The 13,368-nt window shown below is 39.6% G+C and overlaps 2 protein-coding genes across 2 annotated transcripts in view; one reads left to right on the forward strand and one right to left on the reverse strand.

Annotated features, from left to right (window-relative positions):
* Iqgap2 (IQ motif containing GTPase activating protein 2) overlaps nucleotides 1-13,368 on the reverse strand; it is a 325,046-nt gene that overhangs the window by 100,060 nt on the left and 211,618 nt on the right. The window contains exon 13 of the mRNA XM_008855997.2: nucleotides 10,886-11,049. Coding sequence (XP_008854219.1) covers nucleotides 10,886-11,049 — 164 coding nt within the window. The remainder of the gene's footprint in view (nucleotides 1-10,885; nucleotides 11,050-13,368) is intronic.
* F2rl2 (coagulation factor II thrombin receptor like 2) lies at nucleotides 2,995-4,187 on the forward strand. Its single transcript, XM_008855999.2, has one exon. The coding sequence runs from the start codon at nucleotides 3,001-3,003 to the stop codon at nucleotides 4,087-4,089; it is 1,089 nt and encodes a 362-aa protein (XP_008854221.1). The 5' UTR covers nucleotides 2,995-3,000; the 3' UTR covers nucleotides 4,090-4,187.

The following is a 13,368-nucleotide window of genomic DNA, read 5'->3' on the forward strand; positions in this document are numbered from 1 at the left end:
GATGGATATGGAAGGGTGAATGTGGCTTAGGGAGTCCCGGTGTGGAGAGCTGCGCTATAGACTTACCCCAAGAGGCCTGAGGATAGTAGTGCAGGCTAGGAGAGTTAGCCGGTGGTGCAGGCCCAGGGAAGCAGCAAGAGGTGAGGGCGGGGGCCAGGACCAGAAGTGGTGCTCCTGGAGCCCAAGAAAGGGACTGGGTTGCTCTGGGTGAGAAGTGTCAGGAAGCAGTATTGGTTCCCCAGGTGTCTGGCAGCACTATTCTTAAGGAAAGTCAGATTCTGGCTAAGAAAAGATGTGAGACCAGATCTGGAATCTCATGGAAAATAGAACCAAGTCAACTTCTCCACAAACATTGTTCAGCTTGTTTGGAGATACTATGTCTTGTTCAATCACAGGACTTTCTGAAAACTGACAAACACTTGGTTTCAACAGCTGCCTTATCAGACCTTGGAGGTAAGTAACTTGTTCCAATTCCCATTTACCTTCTTTGGGGGCACTTCTCTTTGGGTGACATCAGATACAACTTTACCCAAATGTGAGAGTTCAGAAAGATTTGTGTGGCTGAGCTCAAATGTCACAGGACAGACCTCTAAAGATCACATTTAAACATAGGCACAGAATGCCATCTCCAAATTATTCTTTCCTTAAGTGATACCTGGTCACATTCATGTTCCCAATTCTGATGACATTGCCTCTATCTGACACACTGAATTCAGTCAGTGCAAACTGAGTTCTAAGGGAGGTTTCAATCTCACCTAGGGGCAAAGGACTAAAGATGAAACCAGGAAGGGAGTCTGGTTCTGAATGAAGGAAGTCTAGGGAACACTGCTCTTTAATATGTAAGATGGAGAAATTCAGGGTTTATATCAAGACCTAATTGGTAGGATACTAGCATTTCAGATTGATAAGTATGAGGTTTAAATTTGGCAACAAGGTCTGAAGGGTCAATATAAATCAGAGAGAATTACTTCCTATTCATGCCAAAGATTAAGTTATGGAAAAACTATGCAATGATAAATAGGTTTGTGTATTAAGGTTTGTTTATTGTTGAAAGTATCAGTGGGGAATTAACATCAACATGCTGAGTCATGCCAAATATTTATAGTATGTAACTGATGTGTTTCTTTTATTTAAAAAGTTCATTTCCAGCTTTTTAGGTCATTGCAGTGCTTTTATCTTTTGATTTTTCTCTCCTTGTCTTCTAGCCTCTTAAGATCTGGCATTTTCCCTAATGCCTGGCTTTGCACTCTTATCTTCTCACATCTTTCCCCAAACCATCTCTGTTACTCCTCCCATATTAAGTTACGGCCTCTAAGCAGACAAAAAGCATCATACCTCCCATTTGGACTCTTGGACTTTGGGAACTCCACATTCAGTCTTCCACTGGATATTTTACGCAGTAATATCCCACCACCTATTCAGTTCTACCCATACTAAGAACTAAGATTTTAGCCAGGCATGACAGCGCAATGTCTATATCTCATCATTTAAGAGGCTGAAGAAGGAGGAATTGTTTCAGGCCAGCTTGGGCTATGTGATGAGTTCGAGGCTAGCCTGGGCTATAGTGAGACTCTGTCTCAACAAACCAAACAAACACACCCAAGACCTATCTTTTAATTTCTCATTCATTCTATCCCCTTGTCTCTTGCCCCATCACAATGAATAGTATCCTCTTCTAAGTCATCTAGAGTGGAAACCTCTGCATCCTGCTTCTCCCCCAGAGCCAATCAGATACCATGTCCTTTGAGGCCTGTTTAGCCTGTGCTTATCTTAGCCTTTCTACAATCTTTGTTCTAGTTCAATGACTCATGGCCCTTTGAGTTTGATTATAGCAGCCCCAAATCAGGCCCCCTTGCCTCTAATCTCTTACTTTTACAATCTTTTCTCTAACCTGCCACAAAACTTACCTTAAACAAGTCAAAATCATGGTAATATCAATTTCCCATGCAGACTATAACAAATGTTCATAAAGAGAGAGCGCTTAAAATGAATATCATATACTGAGAACTTAAAATGATATCTCTGGAGGTCCAAAGTCTTAAAGTCAAGGTGTTGTCAGGATTATGCTTCCTCTAGATGCTCTAGGATAGAAGCTGCTTTCTTGTCTTTGTACAGTCTCTAGAAACTACCTGCATTCCTTGGCTCATGTCTCCTTTTTCATCTACAAAGCCAGTAGCATAGCATTTCAAACCTGACTTTTATCCTCTTACCTCACTCCTAATAAGGTCTCTTAAGATTGATTTAAACCATATAGTTGATTCAGGATTCTGCCTCCATCTTCAAACATCTAACTAAATCACATTTGCAAAGTCTCCTTTTCCACATAGGATAACATCTTCAAAGGTTCCAGGAGCATGCAGAGGGTGGTCATGTACTCAGGGGTAGATCACTTGACAAACACTGAAAGGCCCTATGTTCAATTACCAGCACTGGAAAAAAAGAGTGTGTGTAACTCCAGCATCTATGAGCAGACCACAACTTCAGACAAGAATTTAGAGCCCTTTCAGGAACTTGAGTGTAACTTACCTTTTCAACCCCATCTTTTTGATGTACCTAATTAGCATAAGACATTTTCATGCATCTTCTCCCCTGGGCTAAGAATTACTTGAGAATTACTTGCAGACAGCATATATAAATTCTCTTTATAAGCCTTGCTGAGTTTTGCTCAAATGTATCTTTCCCTTGACTGTTTACTTGAATGCTTGACTCTGTTTATACTGTCTGAATTCCTATACCGCTTCTAATCAATAGAACATTTATCTATAAAGTTCTGTTGTGCCGTTTTTTGTTTCACTCAACACTTATAAACTTACATGCAGGGAACTGTCACCTAGTTGTTTCCATGGGACAACACAGTATTGGGGGCATATGATATATGCTAAATACATGCCTGTGGGTTGCCTCATTTAGGTTGACTTAAAAAAATAAAAATGACCCCAAGTTCTAAAACTACAAAAATTATATAGTAAAAACCATTTTATTTTAACTCAGATCACAGATATGGCTTGGCAACAAATATACTGTTTCCTTTCCATTGCAGGTATAGGAAATGTTGCAGACAGCTCAGAAAAGCCAACATTAACTATTAAGACCTTTAATGGAGATCCGCTAAGTGCTTTTGAAGACTTCCCACTTTCTGACATAGAGGGCTGGACTGGAGCCACGACAACTATACAAACGAAGTGCCCTGAAGAAACTGTTTCAACTCTCTACGTGACTAATGCTACTGTTGGGTACCTGAGAAGTTCCTTAAGCACCAAGCTGATACCTGCTGTCTACATTCTGGTGTTTGTGGTTGGTGTGCCAGCCAACATTGTGACCCTTTGGAAACTCTCCTCAAGGACCAAATCCATTTGTCTGATCATCTTCCACACCAACCTGGCCATTGCAGACCTTCTTTTTTGTGTTACATTGCCATTTAAGATTTTTTACCATCTTAATGGGAACAACTGGGTGTTTGGAGAGGTCATGTGTCGGATCACCACAGTCATCTTCTACGGCAACATGTACTGCTCCATCCTGCTCCTCACCTGCATGGGCATCAACCGCTACCTGGCCACTGTCCATCCTTTCCTGTATCGGAAGCTGCCCAAGCGCAATTTCAGTTTGTTCATGTGTGGCCTGGTGTGGGTCATGGTTTTCTTCTATATGGTGCCATTTCTTATCCTGAAGCAGGAATATTATCTTGTCCAGCCAAATGTCACCACCTGCCATGATGTCCACAACATCTGTGCATCTCCATCTCCCTTCCAGTTCTACTACTTCATCTCTTTAGCATTCTTTGGATTCCTAATTCCATTTGTGGTCATCATCTACTGCTATACAACTCTCATCCGCAAACTTAATGCACAAGATCGTAGATGGCTGAGGTATATCAAGGCGATTCTCCTCATCCTTGTGATTTTTACAATATGCTTTGCTCCCACCAACATTATACTTATCGTTCACCATGCCTACAACTACTACTACAACACTGACAGCTTGTACTTTATGTATCTCATAGCTTTGTGCCTGGGTAGCCTGAACAGTTGCCTAGATCCATTCCTTTATTTTGTCATGGCAAAAATTGTAGATCAGCTTACTTCTTAGCCCATGGAGGCCTGGGGTCGGGGGGGGGGGGCTATCTGTTAAAATGTACATGCTTGGGACAATAGGCATGGTGCAGCAGCTCCATTTTTAAGGTCCTAAGAAACAGTGTTTCAAACATCAAACATTACAAAAGACTTAGTAACTTTTTTTTTTTTAAAAAAAGCTTTGTCAGTATTTTAAGAATGCCGTAATTTTAAGGAAAGTTGTCACTATTCTCTTACAGCAACTGACTCATTTCTGTCTGGTTTCCTGATTAAAAGCTTTAAACCCCCTTCCCTCCTTCTGTGAGTGCTATCACCATCCTAACTGCTAGCCTACTTTCCATTTCACAGATCAGCATGAGTAAACCTTCCTTGAATATCATTTTGAATCCATCACTCAAAAACCTTCCCTGACCCTCCATCGCTTCCAAAATGATAAACCTCTCAGACTGCTTTCAGTGCTAACTTCCTAATATAACCTGTGAAGCCTTGTCTGCGATTAAGCACCAGGCTCAATCACCGTACCATGAACTTGTCTTTCCTTCTTTTTTCTACGTGCTCTGCTGGAAGCTTATTCTAATGTCTTATCTTTAATCTCTCCAACTCTCAAAGTCCTTAAAGGATTTTTTTTCCTTTATTCACAAACTAGAAGTATCATTTTTTTTTCTCATCTGAATTTCCAAAGCACTTTCTTGTAATTATGGCACTTATATGCAAATAAGCATGCAAAACCCATTTACCTATAAATATTAGTTCCATAACCAATGAAGTTATCTATACAGTCAGCCCTCTTTATTGTAAGTTTTACATCTGCAGATGTAACCATTGTAAATATTTTAAAAAACAAACAAACTGTATTTACTGAACATGTATAGACTTTTCATTGTTCCCTAAACAACACAATATCACAACTATTTATACATCATTTACATCGTATTAAGTGTTAAAACTAAAAATATATGGTAGGATATGAGGAAGCTGTATCTAAACATCATTTTATACAGAGACTTCGGACATCTGCAGAGCTTAGCATTTACAAGAAGCTAGGAACCCACCCTCGAGGGACGACTATAATGGAGGTGTCTGTACTCTCCCTCCTTTGAGGTTCTTGTAGTCACTCCAGGGCCAGGCTCTGAGAGACTGAGTTGAAATGCTTTGCACAGCGTGTGCCTAAATGAAAGAATAAAATCTCAAAGCATTCAAATAGCATGGAAGTCCATTCAGATATCATTTCTAATAGGCAAGTTTAAAAAAAAAAACAAAAAAACAAAACCATGGAAGCCAATGGGCCTGGAGAGATGGCTCAGCAGTTAAGAACACTGGCTGCTCTAGCCTCTAGCAAAGGACCTGTGTTTGGTTCCCAACACCTGCATGGCAGCTAACAACAATTTGTAACTTTAGTTCCCCTTCTGACCTCCTCGGGCACTATATGACATGGGTGCACTTACAAGCATGTAAGCAATATACTAAAATAAAAAAACAATAAAATAAAATATTTTTTAAAACTATGGAAGTTAAACTAAGAATATACTTATAAGGTTATTTGGCAATTTAAAATAGTTCTCCCAGTTATTTTCCATCTTTATTTTTAAACGGGGAAATAGTATTTTGCTATAAATCTCCAGTATATTCCTATAGATAAGTGATGATTTCTCTTAGCTGAGAGATTAAATGGGAGATATATTAGTGGGTAAAGACAGAGTGCTACTAGCAAATACAAATACAAAATACTTTTGAGCATAAAGTATTGCTGAGATGAATTTGTAAGTATGTAGATACATGGACCAACTATAAACTTTGTAATGATCAACAAAACAATAAAACACATTTTAAATGCATAGTTTTGAGTGCTGTAGTTTCTTATTTCATAAAATTTGAATGAAAACTTGCACATGAATTTACCCTCCAGACTCCAAGTCAACATATCACAAAAATGCTTGCACACGAATATTTCTTTTTAATTTACTATTTTAATTTTTTTAAAGAAAACCCTTTAAAATTTTAATGAGTTATATGTTGTAGTATTGCTTCATCATCAATATTTCTTTTTTAAAAAACATTTTATTTATTATTTTTATTTATTTTGTGTGTATGAATGTATTGCCTGCACTTATGTACAGGATCCCCTGGAACTGGAGTTTTGGACAGTGGTTAGCTACCATGTGGGTGCTGGGATTTGAACCTGGGTCCTCTGCAAGAACAGCCAGTGTTCTTAACTGCTGAGCCATCTCTCCAGCCCCTACATCAATATTTCTTATAGCACTATTTACCATAGCTAAATTATAGAACCAGCCAGGTGTCTAACAAAAGAAGAATGGTAATGAAAATGTGTTCTATAAATGCAACAGAAGTCTTTTCAGCCTAAAAGGATGAAGTTATGTCATTTGCAGGAAGATGGATCTAACTGGAGTAACTGAATTAGGCCCATCACAGAACAAATATTTTCTCATTTGTGGTACTTTGACTTTTTTACATATATACTTAAATACATAGACATACACACATAATGAAAGTAAAAGTAAAAGTAAAACTGTCTTAGGAGGACTAATGGGAGGGGGATGAAAACAGTAAGGGTAGGGGGTGTGAGGGGAAATGTACTCAATGTACAATATATACTTGTACCAAAACTTAAAAAAATAAACAAAAAGAAGGGATTATATAAAAAGTAAAAGTTAGGGCCAGCAAGAGGGCCCAGTGGGTAACACTTGCCAGCAAACCTGTTGACCTGAGTTTGATCTCTAGAATTCTCACATGGTAGAAGGAGAGAACTGAATCCTGCAAAGTTGTCCTCTGACCATCACACACAGACTTGCGGCACATGCACATGAGTGTACACACTCAATAAATAAACAAATGTAAAAAAAGTAAAAGTCATATAAACCTTAAAGCAAGCAAGAAAAATATAGAGTAAGTTTTAAGATTCTGAAAACTTCAATAGAAGGAACTCATTTTTGAAAACCAAGTCACTAGTTGCAATAGTTTATCTTAGGGGAAAATACAGCCATATTCACTTGCTAAAAGCACACTTAATTTTTGTGGTACAAGGAATAAATCAGAACTCTTTCATGAGGTATAATTCATATGCTATCAGATACTGTCTTCAATTTTAAATCACTCACAATTCACTGTCCCCAGTGCGTAGACACAGAAAATGTGCTCTCTTTGCTAAATACATGCTAATGTACCCAGCACCCAATCTTGTGACAAAAAGAATTTGGTACCTATACAAGGTCATACTGTTAAAATATCCAGAATCCTCATCAATCTGGTCCTCAATCTTTGATTAAACTAAGCATCCACTGTGACCTTTAATGGCTGTATTCTTTGGAATGATCTTTACTTCAGACTGATAATACAGGAATATCCTTTTATGTCTATTATCTCCCAAGGCTTGGCCTTGGGAGTGCAATGTGCAGAAGTGCCACTGAATAAGCACAATGGAATTTTCCAGGAATCAAATTAGCAGAGGTTTTTAAAAAACAACTGAACAAATAGAATCAGATTTTTTTTTTTAAAGGGAAGAAGAGCATTAAAAGTTTAAACTTTTAAACTTATTTTTAAACTGAGAAGTTTAAAAATGAGTGGGCTGGGGCTGGGATACAGCTTAGTCAACGGCACTTGCCTAGTATGTATACAGTCCTAAGCTTCGTCTCCAGTGCGTCAATAAATAAGCAAACTTAGAAACTAAACTGGTAAAAACAGCAATTTAACCAAATATAACATTCCTTGGACTCGTATTGTTTTAAATCCATTAGCAATGGTCAATACAATAAAAGTAGTTTGATTCTTAAGCTAGTGCCAAGATCCCACTTCCACATCAAATAACTTCATCACACTCTAATGATGCTGCTTCCACACATGGGTCAGTTGTCAAACACACAGTTGCTGACACATGGGCTCTTGAAGCCTTCTGAGTGCATGAGGGGGTCCTGTGGGGTTCGGTCTAGATCTAGAGTTTTCTGGTGCAATGTTCTGGAGCAGATCCACACTATCAGTCTACAAAAAGCTTTGTGGAGTTGTGCTTACCTCAAAGAGAGGAACCCAAGTATGTGAGCAGACGATATCCTGTGCCTCATGAGGACTTCATGACTTGGGATTCACCACTCTCAACTTGTGAGGCATCCACAAGGGGCTTCAATAATACTAGTTAATACTAGTTAAACACAGTTTTTGTGTTTTTGGTCCTAGGCTCCATGTTAAAGGCTACAGCTACACACACTCAGAGAGACACACACACAGAGTTATGCACATACATATTCAAAATGCCATTAATATATTAGTGTATATATATATATATATATATATATACATATATATATATATATTTTGGTGTTTTTGAGACAGGGTCTCCCTGTAGTCCCAGCTGGCCTGGAACTTGTTATATAGACCAGGCTGGCCTCGAACTCACAGAGGTCCACCTGCCTCTGCCTTCTCAGTGCTGGGATTAAAGGTGTGTGCCACCACGCCCAGCATATATTATATATTCTTATTTAACCATCATTATAATCAGACAGGTATTCTTATTCTTACTTCACACATGTGAAAATAAATGTATGGAGATGTGGTGGCTTAACTAAGGTCACATAGCCAGGATCTGAATCATGTCTATTTCCAAAGCAAGTAACTCTGTCAATGCTGAAAATTTGTCATGTGCCCTGGACTCAGCCACCTCCATTGGACCATCAAAGAAGAGACCCATTTTCCTTGCTCTGCATGTGGAGACACAGGCTTGGTTTTGAGTCCTTACTGTGCCCTTTATGGGCTGTATCTTGGCTTGACATTCACTCCAAGCCCCAACCTCATCCTTTTAGGTAAGACAGCATCTACTCCACAGTTGCTAAAGCTTAGCTGAGTAAGAGTTCTGTGAAGTATGGTACCTGGAAAAGCACAGCCCTGCTTTTCCCCATTGGCAGAAGGTCTTGTCTTGTGGCATAAATTTTTCCATGTCCAATAGGCAGTTTAGCAGTATGGTGTAAACAAAGTTTGCATCTACCAATATAAATATCATATGCATTCTTAAAAAAATTGAATTGAAATTATAGAAAAAAAAGATTAAGAAACAAATCTCCCAGAAGATATTCCCTTCAAAATACTTTGCGAACATTTAACTGTACGTGTCTACATGTCTCTCCCTTCCAAGGATACGTATCTCATTTGTATGTATGTGGAAGTATGCTTTGTTTACCCTTTAGGTCATTTGTTGGATTGAGGATGTTGCCCAGTAGTTAAAACACTTGTCTAACATGGACATGACCCTAGGCTTGATCCTTAGCACTGACAAGAAAAAAGAAAAGGAATCTATTTAGGTCAATCTTGGTTTTACTGTATACAGAGCTATGAGAAACATCTCTCCCCAACACTTAACACACCGTCATATTTGTTCCCAACCAGATCAACTTATTGTAATCCCAGGACTAATCACTTTTTGGATGAAGGGGTTGGGAGGTCATAGAAGACTTCAATAATAATAGCTTTGTTATTTAAGCCAGTGTTTATCGTTGTTATTATTTATTTGTTTTGGTGTCAGGCTGCAGGTTAAATGTTATAGCTAAACACAGTCAACCTCTCCCTCTCATGCACACACAAATTATACACACATATTCATAATGTCATTAATATCTTGAGAGAAGAGAACATACATATATTATATATTCTTATTTAACCCTCCTTATAATCCAAAAAGACAAATATTATTGTTCTAATTTTATGCATATGTAAATGAGTATACAGAGATGTGGTAGCTGGACTGAGGCCACAGAGTGTGAATGTTGCCTACCTGTCTCCAAAGCCAGAAATTCCCTGTCAATTCTGGTATTCTGCCATCTACCATTGACACAATTGTTTAATTCCAGCTCACTATCTCAAAACTGGCAATGACGATGATATGATTCAAGGGGCTGTTACGAGAAGTAAATGAGACCTGCTTCAAATACCACTATCATGCTGGCAAACAAGAGGTACTCAATATGCATGTACTCTAATCAGGAGTGCTTGTTCTGTTTCAGATGAGGCAGTTCCAAGGTTCTGGGTATACAGAGAAGCTGCCCACTCTTTCCCTTGGACTTGGACTTGAGGCTATGGCAGACAACAATGGCTACATCACTTCCATTCTCAAGTGACCAGTCCTGTGAGTCTCAACACTAAGCCCAGCAACTTTCTAAGAGCACTGGGTATTGATGGGACCCATCAGTACAATTTCTACTTCCAGGTAACATCACTGTTCTTTATCTGACTCCAGATGAGTCTCCTCCCATGCCAGGAGCAGAGCATGCTGATGCCTGCCGAGCACTGCCCATGCTGTGCTGACCCCCAGCACCCACCTGCCCACCCACCTCTTTCTTCCCCTTCAGGCACAATTGCCATTATATTTCCTGCCAACTTCTCTTAAGATTCTTGAGCACAATAATCTCAAGTCTTGCCCTCTCCTGCTTTCTTGCTGCTCCTATGGCATGCCCTTGCTCAACAAGCTCCTGAGCATCTTGAAGATAAGGACAGAGGATGCTCAAATAGCACCATGTGCCCTCTGCATCCCCTTCCCCCTCCCAGATGGTATGTACTGCACTGGGCACATGGGATATACTCAGGAAATATCCAAGGAATTACATTCTGTCCAAGAATTTACCTATAACCAAGTTTCATGAAAAGAATCACCAGTTCTGGATCCAGCTTTCCCTTATTGTTTGGCACCAGGAAAATACACATTATTTTCATTTTCATTCAATGGGATAAGCAGCTCATGAGATTTAAGAAAAATGGGCCAAAACTCCTCCCTCTCACCCCACAAACTTAAAAGAAACAAATATACTAAAACCTACCTGAAGTTTCTGTGATTTTGCATGGTACAAAAGATCCTGGTAGTGCTGGGCGAGTTCTGGGTCCACATCTTTGATCTTAGCATTGGGTAACATCAAGGTATCTAAAGTCTTTAAAGCATTTCTTTCATCTATAGCTTCATTGATGTATCCTAGAGCTACCATTCCTAAAAAAATGAAAAACAAATTGTCCTTCTAAGTCACAGCATATGACTTTCTCTTGTATCACATTATAAAGATCTAAAATAAATAAGCATAGTGAGGCTGGCTTCAGGATATAAGGTAAACAGACAGATTCAATTGCATTTCTAGATACTCATTATGTGCAGCTTGGAAATAAAAATAAGAATTCAATTAACAATGGATTCTGTGGGAGACAGGCTTGAGCCTAGGGTGAAAGTCTTATTGACAGCCATACAGCAGGCCTGAGGCAACAGCCTGACCGCTGCCTTGTGACATTTGCTCCCATTGGCAGATCATGAGACTGATGCCTAGAGTTCGCCACTCCCTAATCACCACCCTTGGAATCCAAAATTGCAACACTTAGATATTACAACAGGCAGGGTCACGTGGTTTCCAGGAATCCAGGCTGTAATCTGAAACCCATTATGCTATTGAGACATCCTACCTGCTATTCTGTGATAGGACGTTAAGTCTGTTATGCTAATAGGACACTAAGTCTGTTAGCTAATAAGGTATCCTACTTGCTGCGCTGTGATTGGACCACTACCCCTATATAAGCTTGTGCCTTCCTACAATAAAGCAGATCTGTGTCACTGAACCTAGTCTCCTGTGTCTTAATGCGGCTCCGCTGACACAGTCTCCTCACCAGCCCTGGGGTCTGAGACCAGGCAGAAGCAGAGATGACAGAAGGTGGCACTGGGCGAGCAGAAGAGTGGTCTCAGTGCCAGGCGAGCAGAAAAGCAGCCGCAGCCCAGGGCAGGCAGAAGAGTGGCCTCAGCCCAAGGCAAGCAGAGGAGCAGCCTCGACACCCGTGAGAATGAAGGAGAGGTGCCGGTGAGAATGGAGGAGTGGGCGCCACTGGAGGTGACCACAGGATTCCAATTACAAATACATTTCAATTGAAAAAGACTACACACTTAGGAATAATTTAATAAAAAAGAACAACATAGGTACACTGAAAACAATGAAACACCAAAACAAATCTGGGGTCACCAAAACAAAAGTAAAGGCATAACATGGCTACAGATTGAAGATTTAATACAGTTCCAAGGTAATGCCTACAAAAATCCCATCCACCTTTAGGAAAAACAGAACTATTCCCAGCTAACCTTGAAATGCACATTGGAAACACAAGGAACAAGAACAACCACTAGAACCCTGCAGCAGAAGGAACATACTAGAGATTTCTTTACCTCAAACTTACCATAGCCAGGAGTGGTGGCACAGGCCTTTAGACTTAGCACTTGGGAGGCAGAAGCAGGCGGATCTCTGTGAGATTGAAGTCAACCTGGTCTACATGGTGAGTTCCAGGCCAACAGGGGCTACAGGGTAACCCTGTCTCAAAACACCAAAACCAACCAATCAACCAACCAACCAAACAAACAAACAAACAAAATTCACTATAAAGGATGGTCATGACAGCACATGACTTTAATAATAAGCACTGGGGAGGCAGAGGCAGGTGGATCTCTGTGAGTTCAAGGTCAGCCTGGTCTCCAAGCCAGCCAGTGCTATATAATGAGACCCTGTCTCAAAAAAACCAATCAACTAACCAACCAACCAACCAAACCAAACCAAAACCAACCCTCCCCTCCAAATCCCACTAAACTCACTACAAAGCTGTAGTTCATGAGATTTAAGAAAAATGGATCAAAACTCCAAGAGTCCTGGGCTTAAGAAAAAACATACAGATCAACAAAACAGACCTGGGGGAATCTAGAAATAAACCCTCATAGTCAATTGCTTTTTTTTAACAAGGGTGCCAAAACAATTCAATGGGTAAAAATAGTCTTTATAACAAATGGTGCTGGGACAAATATCTACATGTATATGAATGAAGTTGAACCTATACATCAAATCCTTACAAACATAAACTCAAAACAGACCACAGACCTAAATGTAAAATCTAAAAGTTAAAAAAAAAATCTTAGAAAAAAATAAGAGTACATCTTTGTAACTTCAGACTGGACAATTACCCTTTTAGCTATATCAAGAACACAAACAAAGACAAACAATAATACAGGGACTTGGTCAAAACTGAAGAAAATGAAAGGAAAATTTAAAGTATCAGAGAAAATATTTGAAAATTTTGTATTCAACAAGAAAACTAGTATATTTATAAACAGTTCTTATAACTCAACAATTAAAAGAAAGATATCTATCTCACTGGGGGTGGTGGTGCACGCCTTTAATCACAGTGCTTGGGAGGCAGAGGCAAGCAGATCTCTGTGAGTTCAAGGCCAGCCTGGTCTACATAGTGAATTCCAGGACAGCTGGGGCTACAGGAGACCCTGTCTCAAAAA

Source organism: Nannospalax galili, unplaced genomic scaffold (assembly GCF_000622305.1).
Source record: "Nannospalax galili isolate Female #2095 unplaced genomic scaffold, S.galili_v1.0 scaffold907, whole genome shotgun sequence".
In the NCBI taxonomy this organism is placed as follows: domain Eukaryota; kingdom Metazoa; phylum Chordata; class Mammalia; order Rodentia; family Spalacidae; genus Nannospalax; species Nannospalax galili.

Bases quoted from the DNA above. Each gene is read 5' to 3' on its own strand.
- F2rl2 (XM_008855999.2), top strand. From the start codon at position 3,001: ATGGCTTGGCAACAAATATACTGTTTCCTTTCCATTGCAGGTATAGGA.